We start from the raw sequence: 13033 nt of genomic DNA, 5'->3' as shown, positions 1-13033 counted from the left end.
CACTTGACTGCACTATTTAGGATAATACAGTTTCTGTCTGCCCTATATCATTGAATTTTTAAAGGAATAGTCATGATAACTTTGGTCACGTGTATCATTATGACAGGACACTCAGAATCCATAAAGCAAATACACCTCTTTAAGGTCAAGGTCACAGTTTTAAGAATAAAACCATGAATTACACTTTAATAAAGGTTTTATGGTGTGTGTTATAGTTGGGTTTTTTAGGGAAAGGGAAGGAGAGTTTTTTGTGAGAAAGATTATCTTGAAAGCAAAGGGGTGATAGAAACTCAAAACACTCAAAATAATACAGCTCACTTAGACAAAAAAATCAATGGTGTACATGAGGGGGATTTGTGAAATACTGTCTCATGTTTTGTATAGATGCATTTGACCTTGACTCAAGCTATTCCCTAGTTTTAATCTAGAAAAGAGTAAAGTATTTCCTGTAAAGAATTGCAAACTTTGATTATTTGTTATTTTAGCAGAATTATAAAGAAAAAATTGCAATGTCAGTTTTTAAAGATTATTTTCCAAGCTTTTGAGAATATACATGTAAGAAAAATGGAGAAATTTCCCTGTTCAGTATAGGCTTACATATAGTTTGGACGAACCTGTTGTATTTATGCAGATAAGGGGCAGAATTTTTTTTTCTGTTTATAATCTTTTGACTTCTATGTTTCTATGAATATTTTTTTTCTTTAGTTTCAGACAGCTGTATATTGTTGCCTATAATAATGTTTTTTACTGTAGAAAAATCAGACCATATTCCATTAGACAAACTACCTTTAAATATTATTATGCGTTCTCCGCAAAACTTATTTGCATAAATATTGAAGCATGCTTGTTTTATTGGACCAATCAGTGATCTTGTTACATTTGTTTCCTCAGTGTGAACTGTGAAGCAATTATTAATTGTTAAGTGTATGAATAGAATTAAAATGCTTTTATTCTCTAGAAAACCATTATTAATTCCCTTCCACAAAGTAGGGAGGGGATTATAGGAATGGCCTCCGTCTGTCCGTCCACCCGTTCATCTGTATTACTTTCATGTCTGCTCCATAACTTTTAAACTTTGAAAATCTTTTGAAATAACTTGGCGCAAGTGGTAACCATTATGAGATGTTGTGCAGAGCCCAGTAATTGGATTGCTACCCCCAATATCAAGGTCAAACTTAAAGGTCAAGTGTTAAAAGTCTACATTTCTTGTCCACTGCATAACTATTAAACTGCTGAAAATTTTTTGAAGTAACTTTACTCAAGTTATCACCAATATGAGACATTGTGCAGAGTGCTATAATTGGGTTGCTATCCCCAAGGTCAGGGTCACACATAAAGGTCAGATGTTAAAAAGTCTACATTTCGTGTCTGCTCCATAACTTAAAAACTGCTGAAATATCTTGGCTCAAGTGAACACCATTATAAGATGTTGTGCAGAGCGCAATAATTGAGTTGCTACCCCAAAGGTCAAAGTCACATTTAAAGTGTTAAAAAGTCTACATTTTGTGTCCGCTCAATAACATATAAACTGCTGCAATGTTTTTAAGATAACTTGGCAGAAATGATCTTCATTATGACACCATGTGCTGAGCACAACAATCAAGTCACTACCCTCAAAGTCAGGGTCACACTTAAAGGTCCAATGATAAAACATCTATTTATCATGTCAGCTCTATAACTTATTGACAATTGAAAGGTTTTAAAATTACTTGGCACAAATGATCCCCACCATGTCACAATCTGCAGAGCGCAACATCTAGGTTGCTACTCTCAAGGTACATCCAAGTTTCTACCCCCAAGGTCACACTTAACCCATTACGCGATATACACGCCTTTTAAAGCCTTTTACAACCCACCCCCCTTTTTGTTTTTAAAAAAGTGACCACTTATTTTTGGCGCAGCCCCCCAACCAAAAGATACATCAGAGGGTTGCCAGAAGGGGGATGTGCCCCCCTTCTGTTTGGGGGGTTTGAAGGGGGGCATCAGTTCTCTACTTGTTATAGGGTTTGTAAGCTAACTCCATGTTAGTTTGTTGTTGCAAAGGCAATGGTCCAGAGTCAACATTTGTGCCAAGTTTGATAAGTATTAAAGCAGTTTTTATAGTTTTATAGCAATTTGAATTTGTAACGGGAGACTTTTCAATGAAAACAGTCATTTTTCACAAAATGCTCATGAAGTAATGGGTTAAAGGTCAAATGAGAAAGTCCACATTTTCCTGTCCCCTCTTTATCTTTTAAACTACTGATAAGTATTATAAGTTAAAACAGGACATATCACTTAAAAGACCATGGAGCAGCTATTTTGCTTCAAGCATAATATAACCAAATACGGAAGAAACTTGTCAATATATGAAATCTAAAATTACCGTGGTTACAAAGACCTTGACCTAAAAATCAAACAAAATAAGAGGATCTACAGAGGTAGCCTTCTAAATATGGAAGATAATTGGTCAATAACTGAAACAGACTTTTGTGATAGGCAAATGTTCATATGATATGCATTGCACAACACGAAGGTCATGGTTGGTTACAGGTCAAGAAGTACATTTCTTTTCAGCTGCGGAAGGGGATTTAGCTGTCCTACAGACAGCCTTGTACAATATTTAGTTGATATATCTGTCATAAGCTAGTTATTAGTTTACATATTTAACTACTAGTAATATAATGGGGGTTTCCATGACCGAGTGGCCATGGACACGGAGTTTAATGAAAATCACCCAAGGGGTTCTTGAGTAATGGGTCTATCTTACTTCAAAAAAGGCATTTTTATAAAGCACATTTCCATTTTGGGCCATATTTTATCATTTGTTTATTAGATTATAATGAAACTCAACATAAATGCATATAATAGCGAGGTCATGTTGTTTTTAGCTCAACTATTGAAAGAATAAAGAGATCTATTGTACTCACCCTGGGGTTTGCCTCACACTTATAGCAAGTTTATTTTTTAAAAACTACTGATAAGAAATGGGTTGAAACACACATATTTGAGAGTACAATAGGGGCAACTCTTATTTTATGCCAAAGATTCGTTAGAAAATTATTTTATATTTTACTTACAGGTATATGACTTTTCACTCAATTTTAAGATCAAAGTATTCAACTTGTGAATTATTTTCTAAGATCAGTAACTGTTACAATATATACACATTGTAGTTTTGCAAGGATAGAAAAATACTAATGTGAAATAAGAATAGGTGTCAAAAATTGTGGTCACTTAACCAATTTGTAAATTGAAAAAAATTTTAACCAGTTAAAATGACAATTATTGTAGGTAGGATATCTTGAATCTTGAAATAATAATAAAATCATGATACCTAAATTTGAATTGAGGTGTTTTCAAATGCAAGATTTCTGATTCTCATTTTCTAATACTTGTGTGTACATAATAGAGCGCCTATTGTTTTGCTTAAATTCATATATCTAATATATTTTATATAAACTGATAACAACATATTTATGATTGTTATGTTCGAACATAAGGTGCACAAGTGATTTTTTGCCAATTAATGAGATGTTTACATTGAATGTAATTCAATGTATTCACTAGCGAAAGTTTACATTTTCTTCCTGAAGAAATAAAAGTACTAACAAAAAGTTGTCCTTTTTTTCTTCTTGAATAATCCTTTCATATAAAAATTCAAAGATAAGATTTCAAGATTTTCACTCTACATGTCTACAGTTTTGTTGTTGTTTCTTTTAATTGGGGTTTATTATGTAAAAAAGTCAGTCTCCCACCTATTTTATCCTGTTTAAAGACACATTTCTTCATATTTTGTGTATTTAATGTAGTCTTATCATAATTACAGGTATTTTTAAAACTTTTTTTCATTGTTTTGATGAATCTAAAAGTTTACATCTTATGCTAGAAAAAAAACTGTAAATTGATATGTGAAAAGTTGTTGTTATTCCTATTATCTATCCTGTGTATGCAGTTTAAATGCACCAGTCAAATCCAACCCTGTCCCCATCCCTGGGGCAGTGTAGGGGGTGGGGAAAATGAGCAGAGTTGGGTTCTTTGTCTGTCACCCACACAGCCAGGTCACTGTGGTAGATTTGTTGGGGATATGTCCAACTTGCAATGCAATTAGTGTGAATTTTATTGTCTCACTGTCGTTTACCAGGATCTGCATATTTCAAGAGTCAAGATCAAAGCTACTATTCTCAAGATGTAGGAGGGTAACATTTGACAAGTGCATAAGGAATATAAAAAAAATTCTTCCTCTGCATATTTTGTGTTGCTATGTTACATTGGCTTTAAGGTGTACTAAGTCTGTATTAAGTCTTAGATTTATAATGCTGGTCATGGTGAAGATGATCAAGTGTGTTTCTTACATGTATATACATTTATAATATAAACATGATAATTGAGCCGTGTCACGACAAAACCAACATAGTGCGTTTGCGACCAGCATGGATCCAGACCAGCCTGCGCATCCGCGCAGTCTGATCAGGATCCATGCTGTTCGCTTACCAACTCTATTACAAATAGAGAAACTGATAGCGAACAGCATGGATCCTGATCAGACTGCGGGGATGCGCAGGCTGGTCTGGATCCATGCTGGTCGCAAACCCATTATGTTGGTTTTGTCATGACACGGCTCAAATTAATTGCTTTTAATTAACAGTAACACATGAGATGATGCAGTATCATTTCTTAAGTGTTAGCTTTAGCAGTGATCTTAACAGAACTGTAAAAGTGGCATCCAACTGACAACATTATTACAGTATTTTTATCATACCAGAACTAAAAGGTTTATTGTCGGTATAAATCTATAAGGGGGATGCTCCTGTGCCTTGGTGTCAATAATCAAAAACAGTGTTCTCCTCCAGCTCAATTGTTGATTACACAAATTGGCCCCTTTTAGAGGTTACAAAAGGGTATTCCATTTGGCATGTTTAAAGATCAGCTGAGCTGAAATAAAAAAAAAATAAACATGTTCTTCTTCAGAAATAATGGATGCATTAATCATAACACTTGATGGTTTTCTTTCAAGTTTGTGTAAATAAATATTGTTTGAAGCTTTTAAGGTGCCTAATAGAAGTATCTAATATCTTTGTAACTAAGGTATTCCCCTCCATGTTAGGGCGTATTTATCAATCTCGGTTAAAAATACATGTACTATTTGTGCAACCACAGCTTCAGATCACTCACCCCGAGCACTTTAGGTTTAAATCCTTAGAATCAGGGACTTTGTACTCTAACATGTGAGGAAGCTATCCAACTGGGCTATGGAAGTTGATGGTTCTACACAGGTTCTAGGCTTGTGTCTGAAATAATGACATGGCCAGAGGTCCTCCATCACCAGTAATGGTGGAAAGTTGCCTTTCACAGTGCCAGTATGTGTTAACTCCAATAAAAGAAACAAACAACATATCATGAGTAATTTTAATGAATTTTATTCTGGTCAGCAATGGTTTTCTTGTTGTATTTTTTTTAAGTTTAGACCATATCATATTTTATAATAATAGATGATATCACTAAACTAATTCATTTGTGTCACCATGGAATATCAAATGATGTCACAAAATTATTTAAAGATGTCATAATTAATATAATGTCACAAAATAAATTTAAGATTTAACAATAAGGTGTTTTTCAATCTTAATATTTTCAATCTTAGGAATGTTCAATGGGTTTAAAGAATTTTTATGACAATGAATTTTAAGGTTTTATGTAAACACGTTTGTATGATGTGATGAATTAAGAAGAAAGAAAATTGTCAATTTTATGCCAGAATCTTAAAATCTTTTCTTTTCTTTCAAATTTATTTATTTATCCAAAGGATTTTTTTTTTGCAGAATTGCAACAATGTTTTTCCTTGTATTTCAGGCTGGAGGAATATCAGAACAGGAAATCAAAACATTCTGTAAGTGACTTTAATATACATTTATTTTATTGCTTAAATATGTGTTCCTATATATATGGTCCTTGATTTTTGCCATTCAAAGTTTCACCACATGATAGAATTACCCCACATGTTTATACTTTTACATGACAGTAAATGATTTGTACATCTCTTGCTTCTAAAAATACCAATTAATTCAAGTGCTGGTACTTTTATTCTGATCTAATAAAGTAATGCTTTATTTTGTAAACATTAGTAATATAAGTGGGTCAGCTACTTTAATTGATCATGATTCATTATTGTTAAATTATTCAAAATATATTGTCTTGATAGTCATAGGTGTGAGATATTGTTACGTTTTAGGTAAGAATGCAGCTTTTATACGAGTGGTAAGATGTAGAAGTTTAGAACAAGAATACTGTGATCACTCAGACAAAATCAAGGATATAGGTATATACAACATTCCATATTATCTGTTTCATTGCCACCTGCACTGAGGGTTTTCCATTACACAGGTATTCGTCCCTTACACTGGTCCACAGAGTGCATCCAAAGGACCCTCAAAACTCACCAACCATTTAAGAATTTCTATTCCTCTGAAGTAATTTTGTAACTTTTGTATGAATAGTATTATGATCTTCTGTATAATCAAGGCACCTTTGCTATTTAAAATACCCTGTTTGCAAGCTCTACTATTTATTTCTTAAATAAAAGCCTACAATTTCTAGTTGATATCAGTTGCTGAAATTATGTGTCGATGTAGCAACCCCTTAAAAATGGTCTTCCAAAATCTTGAACATGGGGTTAATGGACCCCCTTTCTTAAATTCCTAGGAAAATCCTTTGACATAATTATTTATCTTTTCCACAATCAAGCCAGCAGTTATACCCTTGTAGTGCGACTGGCTTATTTACAGGGTACAAATTGACACTTTTGTAATTTAGTGTATAATGTCTCAACAAATTGGTGATTTATGATATAAAAGTGCAAAAAACTGGCCTTGTAGCCTTGCTGTGTAAATGTTTGGAGGTTTATTTTGTGAATTGTTAGAATACAATATGAATTACAGGTCAGCATTTAGATGACGAGGAACCGGATGATGTGGTATTTTATATATTACTACGAGCTGTAGATAGATTCTATGAGCAGTATAACACATATCCTGGCTGGTATACAGATCATGTCGAGTCTGATGTTGTTAAACTAAAGGTAATATATTATGTTTTAATTCTTGTGAAACTTCAGTTATACTCGTTAATCTGTTATAAGTGTCAGTTTATTTTCTTGTACAAGAAAAGAAAATGCTCATCAAGATTTTGAAAAGGGTCATTTTTATGTGCTTATAAGGAAAATTAAGAATATTTAAGAAAATTGGCATTGATTGAATCAGTTTTGAGAAGATTATGGTAAACCAGAGAGATTCCACACAAAGTAGGTATTAATTGGCAAGGAAGATGCTTTATAAGTATGTGTAGGGGTTTATAAAATCACCCCATTTCCTCTCTCAATGTGGGGTATACAAATAAAAGATGATAAGTGTATGAGTGTAGACTATAAGTGCAGACAATCAAGGCTTCAGACCAAGATGTCTGATAAATGCCACTTTGTACATTCCATTTATGACATTCAAACGAAGATACTTATTTTTTGTCTCCTGTTTTAATTTTGTTGCATCACCTCAAACCTGTATAGGTGAGTTACAGCAGAATGCCTCCAGATTCATGCTAATTTTCATGAACATTTTGAAAATTTATTTGAATGTGCAATATTATGAAGTTACCAAAAGGAAGCAATTTACACATTATCACTGGCACTTAGAAATCACCGAAATTACCAAAAAAGAGGTCAAAATATGCATAAAAAGCCTTTACTGCATTAGTAATGCAATAGAAATATAGTTGTAAAGACTGAAAAATCAGTCATTTATCGCACAAAATATGTAAAATATTACTTGAATCTTGAAACTTTATACTATTCCTTCCATCTAAGTACATTTTTTTTTCAAGTTGAAATATTTTGACTCATCTAGAGACATGTAGCTTTAAATACAAAAAATATGGTAATAACTTCATATTAAAGGTTATAAACATGTAACTGAGACAGATGGTACATTTACATCAAACTGTCTGGATCATACTGGGAAGAAATACACTTCAGTTATACCAGTCAATATATATCTCTACACATATAAGTTAAATACATGTATAATATTTTCTCAGCAAATTTAAATCATATGAAATAATTTAATCACTGTCTAAGCAGGAACATGTTCAAACCAAAAAGGAATAAGAGAACATTATGCACTTCCCAGGGCATTGAATTCACCTTTAGCCTGTAAGAGGCAACAGATTTTACCCACACAACAAGTGCAGACAAAGATTAGCTGGCTCTTAGGTGGTGGTGTTTGTAGTTTTCACTCTAGATCGCGGCAGTAAGCCTAAATTTACCCAATCACAGTTCAGCCACAACATTGTTACTGGGCAGGCTGTATTGCAGTTTACCTGTACTAGTTGCCTTCACTATTGCAAGGAACTGATAATTTCTGTATATGCCAGAGCATTCAAAGAATTAGGAAATCAAAAAAAGGCTGCCTTTTTAACTACTGGTCTTTATAAACAGGCCATTGTACACAAGAATGGTATGATTGTTTATAAAAGAATGTTAAATCATGATCTCCGCTACGGGTTTTCTCTATGTAGTGTTTATTTTTAGAATGTACTAATCACAGGTTGAACTGTACCTGTATTTTTAAAAAAAAATTAATCTTTGCAGTTCATGGTTTAAAGAAAAGAGTTGAATGTTATATGATATTGTGCAGTCTGTATAGAATAAATAAATAAGATATTTTTCCTTTATTTATTTTTCAGAACTGCCTTAGCAAGCTACTTCATGACTGGGGACTGTCGTGTAATATTAAAGATGATTTTGTACATGAAATGTAAGTGCTGATTTTTTAATGAATGTAGTCTGCTTATTCATTTTTATCTTTAAATATATAAGAAAATTGAATGAAATAAAATGTGATCCTACACTATGAATGATATTTATGTGTAGAATAGATAAACACTGCAAGATTTTTTCTGCCATTGGTTAATCTGTTATGATGTATAAATTGTACATACTTAAAGTTCAGCTGTTTTTTTTAACTGTTATGAAAGCTATTTGCTTAAAAGTTCTTTCCCCTTGAAAGAAAAAGTGAACCTGTGTTGTATAATGTGTTATATTTCATAACATAATGTACTAATTAATGCTGTCAGCTATTGTTAAAGCCTAATGGCCAAAGTGATAGAAGCAGCTGCATACAAACCACTTGCGTTTCACCACTGGGTTTGAATATAACTAGGGTCATCCCATGATTTAATGTGAGAATACCATGAAGCTAGCTTTCATAATTGCTTCACTCATACAGTATAGTCATATACAGGCCTGTGATTGAAATAATACATGGAAGGGTATCCAATGCCTCTGCCTGTAAAGCTAGAAAATTTGCCTCATGACCTCAATAGTGTCTGTGTGAGGGGTATAACTTGACCAAAGCAAGGCCAATTTTCCTTTAAAGGAGTGATATTTCATGCAGTGCCAAATATGAATGGTTTAAAATGCAAGAAATAAAAATACCACTTGAATTCTTCATGTTTTATTATGTATAGATGTTGTTTGTTCAAATATTTCAGGTGTCGCTATGGGGCATCGGAGTTACATACCATGGCATCGTTCATAGGTGGCGCTGCAGCCCAGGAAGCCATAAAAATAATCACACAACAGTTTGTGCCTGTTAACAATACTTACATTTACAACGCAATGAAACAGACGTCTGTAACAGTTGAATTATGATCGTACGAGCTGATTATAAAACAATAATGATCAAAACTCGAGATAATGTTTTAACGTTTTACCAGACAACGCCATATGTATATGATCACTCATAGCAAGTTATCAACCTCGTGATATTCTAATGATTATAAAACATGACATATATTCAATTACTTCAAGGTTAACACGTTACCAGCAATGTATGATACATACACTGACTATAATAATACAAACTCAGCACAGAGACACTGTAAAATGTTGTCTATTTAGAATAAAATATAGAATGAAAATCTTTTCAATTTATTATTATTCAATTTGCAATGTTGTACATTTACAAGATAATTATATTTTTAAGGGTATATCGTAACGATCAGAGAGCAAAGGCTGAAAAGTACATAATACTCGTCAAAAGAAAATTGGTGGCATTATTTATGTTTTCATATCAATCATGATGTAAAAGTACAGGTTTAAGTATAGCAGAATAAATTTGTACAAAAAAAAAATATTATTTTATAATATGTTAACAACAAAATAAGACATGTGTTTCAACTGTACTGAAAAAGTGAATTTTCCCTTGACTGTACCTCTAAAAAATGTGGCATGGTTTGTCAATATGTAAACGAGCCTATTCTACATAATATATAAAGTTGTGTTTTATTGGATATTTGGATCTCACTTGATAAGATATTTCCAATGGAGTTGTACGATACAGAATTGATAAACATATTGACAGGTCACTGAATGTCAAATTAAACCACATTGACAGCCCACTGAATATCAAAGTATCCAATGAAAATGTATGATATAGGTGTTATTTAACAAATATTAATAGTTCAAATGCACTTGGTTAAGTTGCCATCCTAACTAGAGCAAAGAAAACTTTTATAATAACTAAAATACTATCATGATTTGATAGGGGCTTATTTTATTGTACATGTACTATTTCATTGTTTTTCTGTCAAATAGAATAAATATTTCACAAAAAGCAGAAAACAGTTTTATCTTTTTTCATAGCAGTACAGATCCCATGTAAGAATTGCCATTTTAACTTTAGAGTTCTACAGAAAGATAAGCTAATTTGAGCAAAATAAACTATTTTGTCATTATATTTTTTGCTCAATCTGAGCCCAACAAAATACAAACACCTCGGCACAACAAATTACAAACATCTGAGCCCAACAAAGTAAAAACATCTGAGCCCAACAAAGTAAAAACATCTGAGCCCAACAAAGTAAAAACATCTGAGCCCAACAAAGTACAAACATCTGAGCCCAACAAAGTAAAAACATCTGAGGCCAACAAAATACAAACATCTGAGCCCAACAAAATACAAACATCTGAGCCCAACAAAATACAAACATCTGAGCCCAACAAAATACAAACATCTGAGCCTAACAAAGTACAAACATCTGAGCCGAACAAATTGCCCAACAAAATACAAACATTTGAGCCCAACAAAATACAAACATCTGAGCCCAACAAAATACAAACATCTGAGCCAAACAAATTACAAACATTTGAGCCCAACAAAATACAAACATCTGAGCCCAGCAAAGTACAAATATCTGAGCCTAACAAAGTACAAACATCTGAGCCCAACAAAGTACAAACATCTGAGCCCAACAAAGTACAAACATCTGAGCCCAACAAAGTACAAACATCTGAGCCCAACAAATAAAAGACATCTGAGCCCAACAAAATACAAACAACTGATCTCAACAAAGTACAAACATCTGAGGTTAATAAAATACAAAAATCTGAGCCCAACAAATTACAAACATCTTAACACGGCCAAATAACAAAAACACCTGAGCTCAACAAATTTCAAACATGTTAGCCAACAAATCACAAATTTACATCATTTGACAGTGCTTCCTAATTGTAAAATCTTGTTACTTGTTTCATACAAAGAGGAGGCCTGGTTCCTGTCAATATATCTGTTTTAAGTTCACCTTGACATATGTTATTTTTAACATAGTACATGTACATGCTGATCAAACATGAGATGGACCACATGCGAAGACAATATAATAAATTTCTATTGATTATGAAACACAAGCTTAGTATGTTTTGCTATTTTAGCAAAGAATTCTGTTTTGATAATTATATAGGAAAAAAAACAACATTGTAGCAAGTGTTGTTTGTTTGTTTAATATACCGGTATGGCCATTTATTGAAACATTGTACTGAATAATAGACACACAGTTCTAAAATAGATAAGTTGGTTCTGTACTTGTGTTATTGCTACTAATATTGGTTTGGTTAAGTTTTATGGCGCACCAACACAGTAAAGGTCATATGGCACGAAAGCAGGAAAGATGATTTTAGCTAAATTTTAGTGTAACATAATTCAAAGTCACTACCTCAAAGTAACACCACCTCACCTGCTAGAGCTAAGAGATGCATATACTTCAGTTATTTGAACCCATTTAGTCCCTTTTTTATAATCACGCAGAGATAAACCATGGCTGCAATTCTTATTCTTATGCTTCAACCATTTATGGCAACCTCTCAGCCACAAGGGGCCTATAAGTATTTGAATTGTTAATGGCAATGCTGCAAGAGAATCTAATGCGTTAGTGTTATTTAGATTTAGTGAGATACAAATGGTAAACAAATAAGTGGATGTTTTCTTTATACTATTAATATGTATCTTAATTGATGTAAGTTAACAAATTAACCATTATCCCAATAAAATGGACTTGTCTGTCTTTCAATCTGGACCAAACCGTTTATCATTTTAAGGGAAATTTCAAAAAGAATACATGTAATTTTTAGAAAGCAAACAGTGCAGACTGTGATTAGACGACACAGATGTGTAATATTGGTCTCCACTGTCAGCATCGGTAGAATAGCCGCCAGCAGATTCAGGTTTAAAGATAATTATTTTTTAAAGTTCTAATTACTGTACAAACAGCAATGTTTTAATGACTAAGGAAAAGGTTATTTCTAATGTTATCACCATTTGACAAGTTACTTTGTAAATTTTTCCCAGGTTTATTCTTCTAAGTTTTATATATTAGTTCATATGAAGTACAAGTGATGGATCCTCAAAAGATTGCTCTGTGTTCTGCTTATACAAAAAAAGCTGAATGTCAGAAAATCATAATGCCTAACTCCAGTACTGAGATAAAATGAAATGTAACTAACTGTTGTAAATTGCATGAAGAGAGCAAATTATTTGCCTAACTGTAGTATTAGTTTTAAAGAGTTAAGGTTTTTGGTCTCTAGTGTTTTTTTTAATTACAAATTGATATAAAGAACAGATAACAAGGTGTTACATTTCACTGGGATCAAAAACTTTAATGTCATCTTTATCTCCATATAATACTTGTAGCAAAATAAGCCTAAAGATATATTTATTAATGTCTC

The 13033-nt window shown here is 32.7% G+C and overlaps 1 protein-coding gene across 4 annotated transcripts in view; it reads left to right on the top strand.

Moving 5' to 3' along the window:
* Positions 1-10654, top strand: part of LOC132741941 (NEDD8-activating enzyme E1 regulatory subunit-like) — a 65655-nt gene extending 55001 nt beyond the window's left edge. For all 4 annotated transcript variants that reach the window (XM_060730215.1, XM_060730214.1, XM_060730213.1 and 1 more), the window contains 5 exons: positions 5833-5869; positions 6212-6298; positions 6918-7057; positions 8716-8786; positions 9523-10654. In XM_060730215.1, coding sequence (XP_060586198.1) covers positions 5833-5869; positions 6212-6298; positions 6918-7057; positions 8716-8786; positions 9523-9682 — 495 coding nt within the window. In that variant the 3' untranslated portion in view covers positions 9683-10654. The remainder of the gene's footprint in view (positions 1-5832; positions 5870-6211; positions 6299-6917; positions 7058-8715; positions 8787-9522) is intronic.
* Positions 10655-13033: the final 2379 nt, after the last annotated feature.

The sequence above is a fragment of the Ruditapes philippinarum genome, unplaced genomic scaffold (assembly GCF_026571515.1).
Source record: "Ruditapes philippinarum isolate M1 unplaced genomic scaffold, ASM2657151v2 ctg960_1_1_1_1, whole genome shotgun sequence".
Taxonomy (NCBI): domain Eukaryota; kingdom Metazoa; phylum Mollusca; class Bivalvia; order Venerida; family Veneridae; genus Ruditapes; species Ruditapes philippinarum.
Note: the sequence above shows the minus strand (reverse complement) of the source record. Positions and strands in the feature narration are given on the sequence as shown.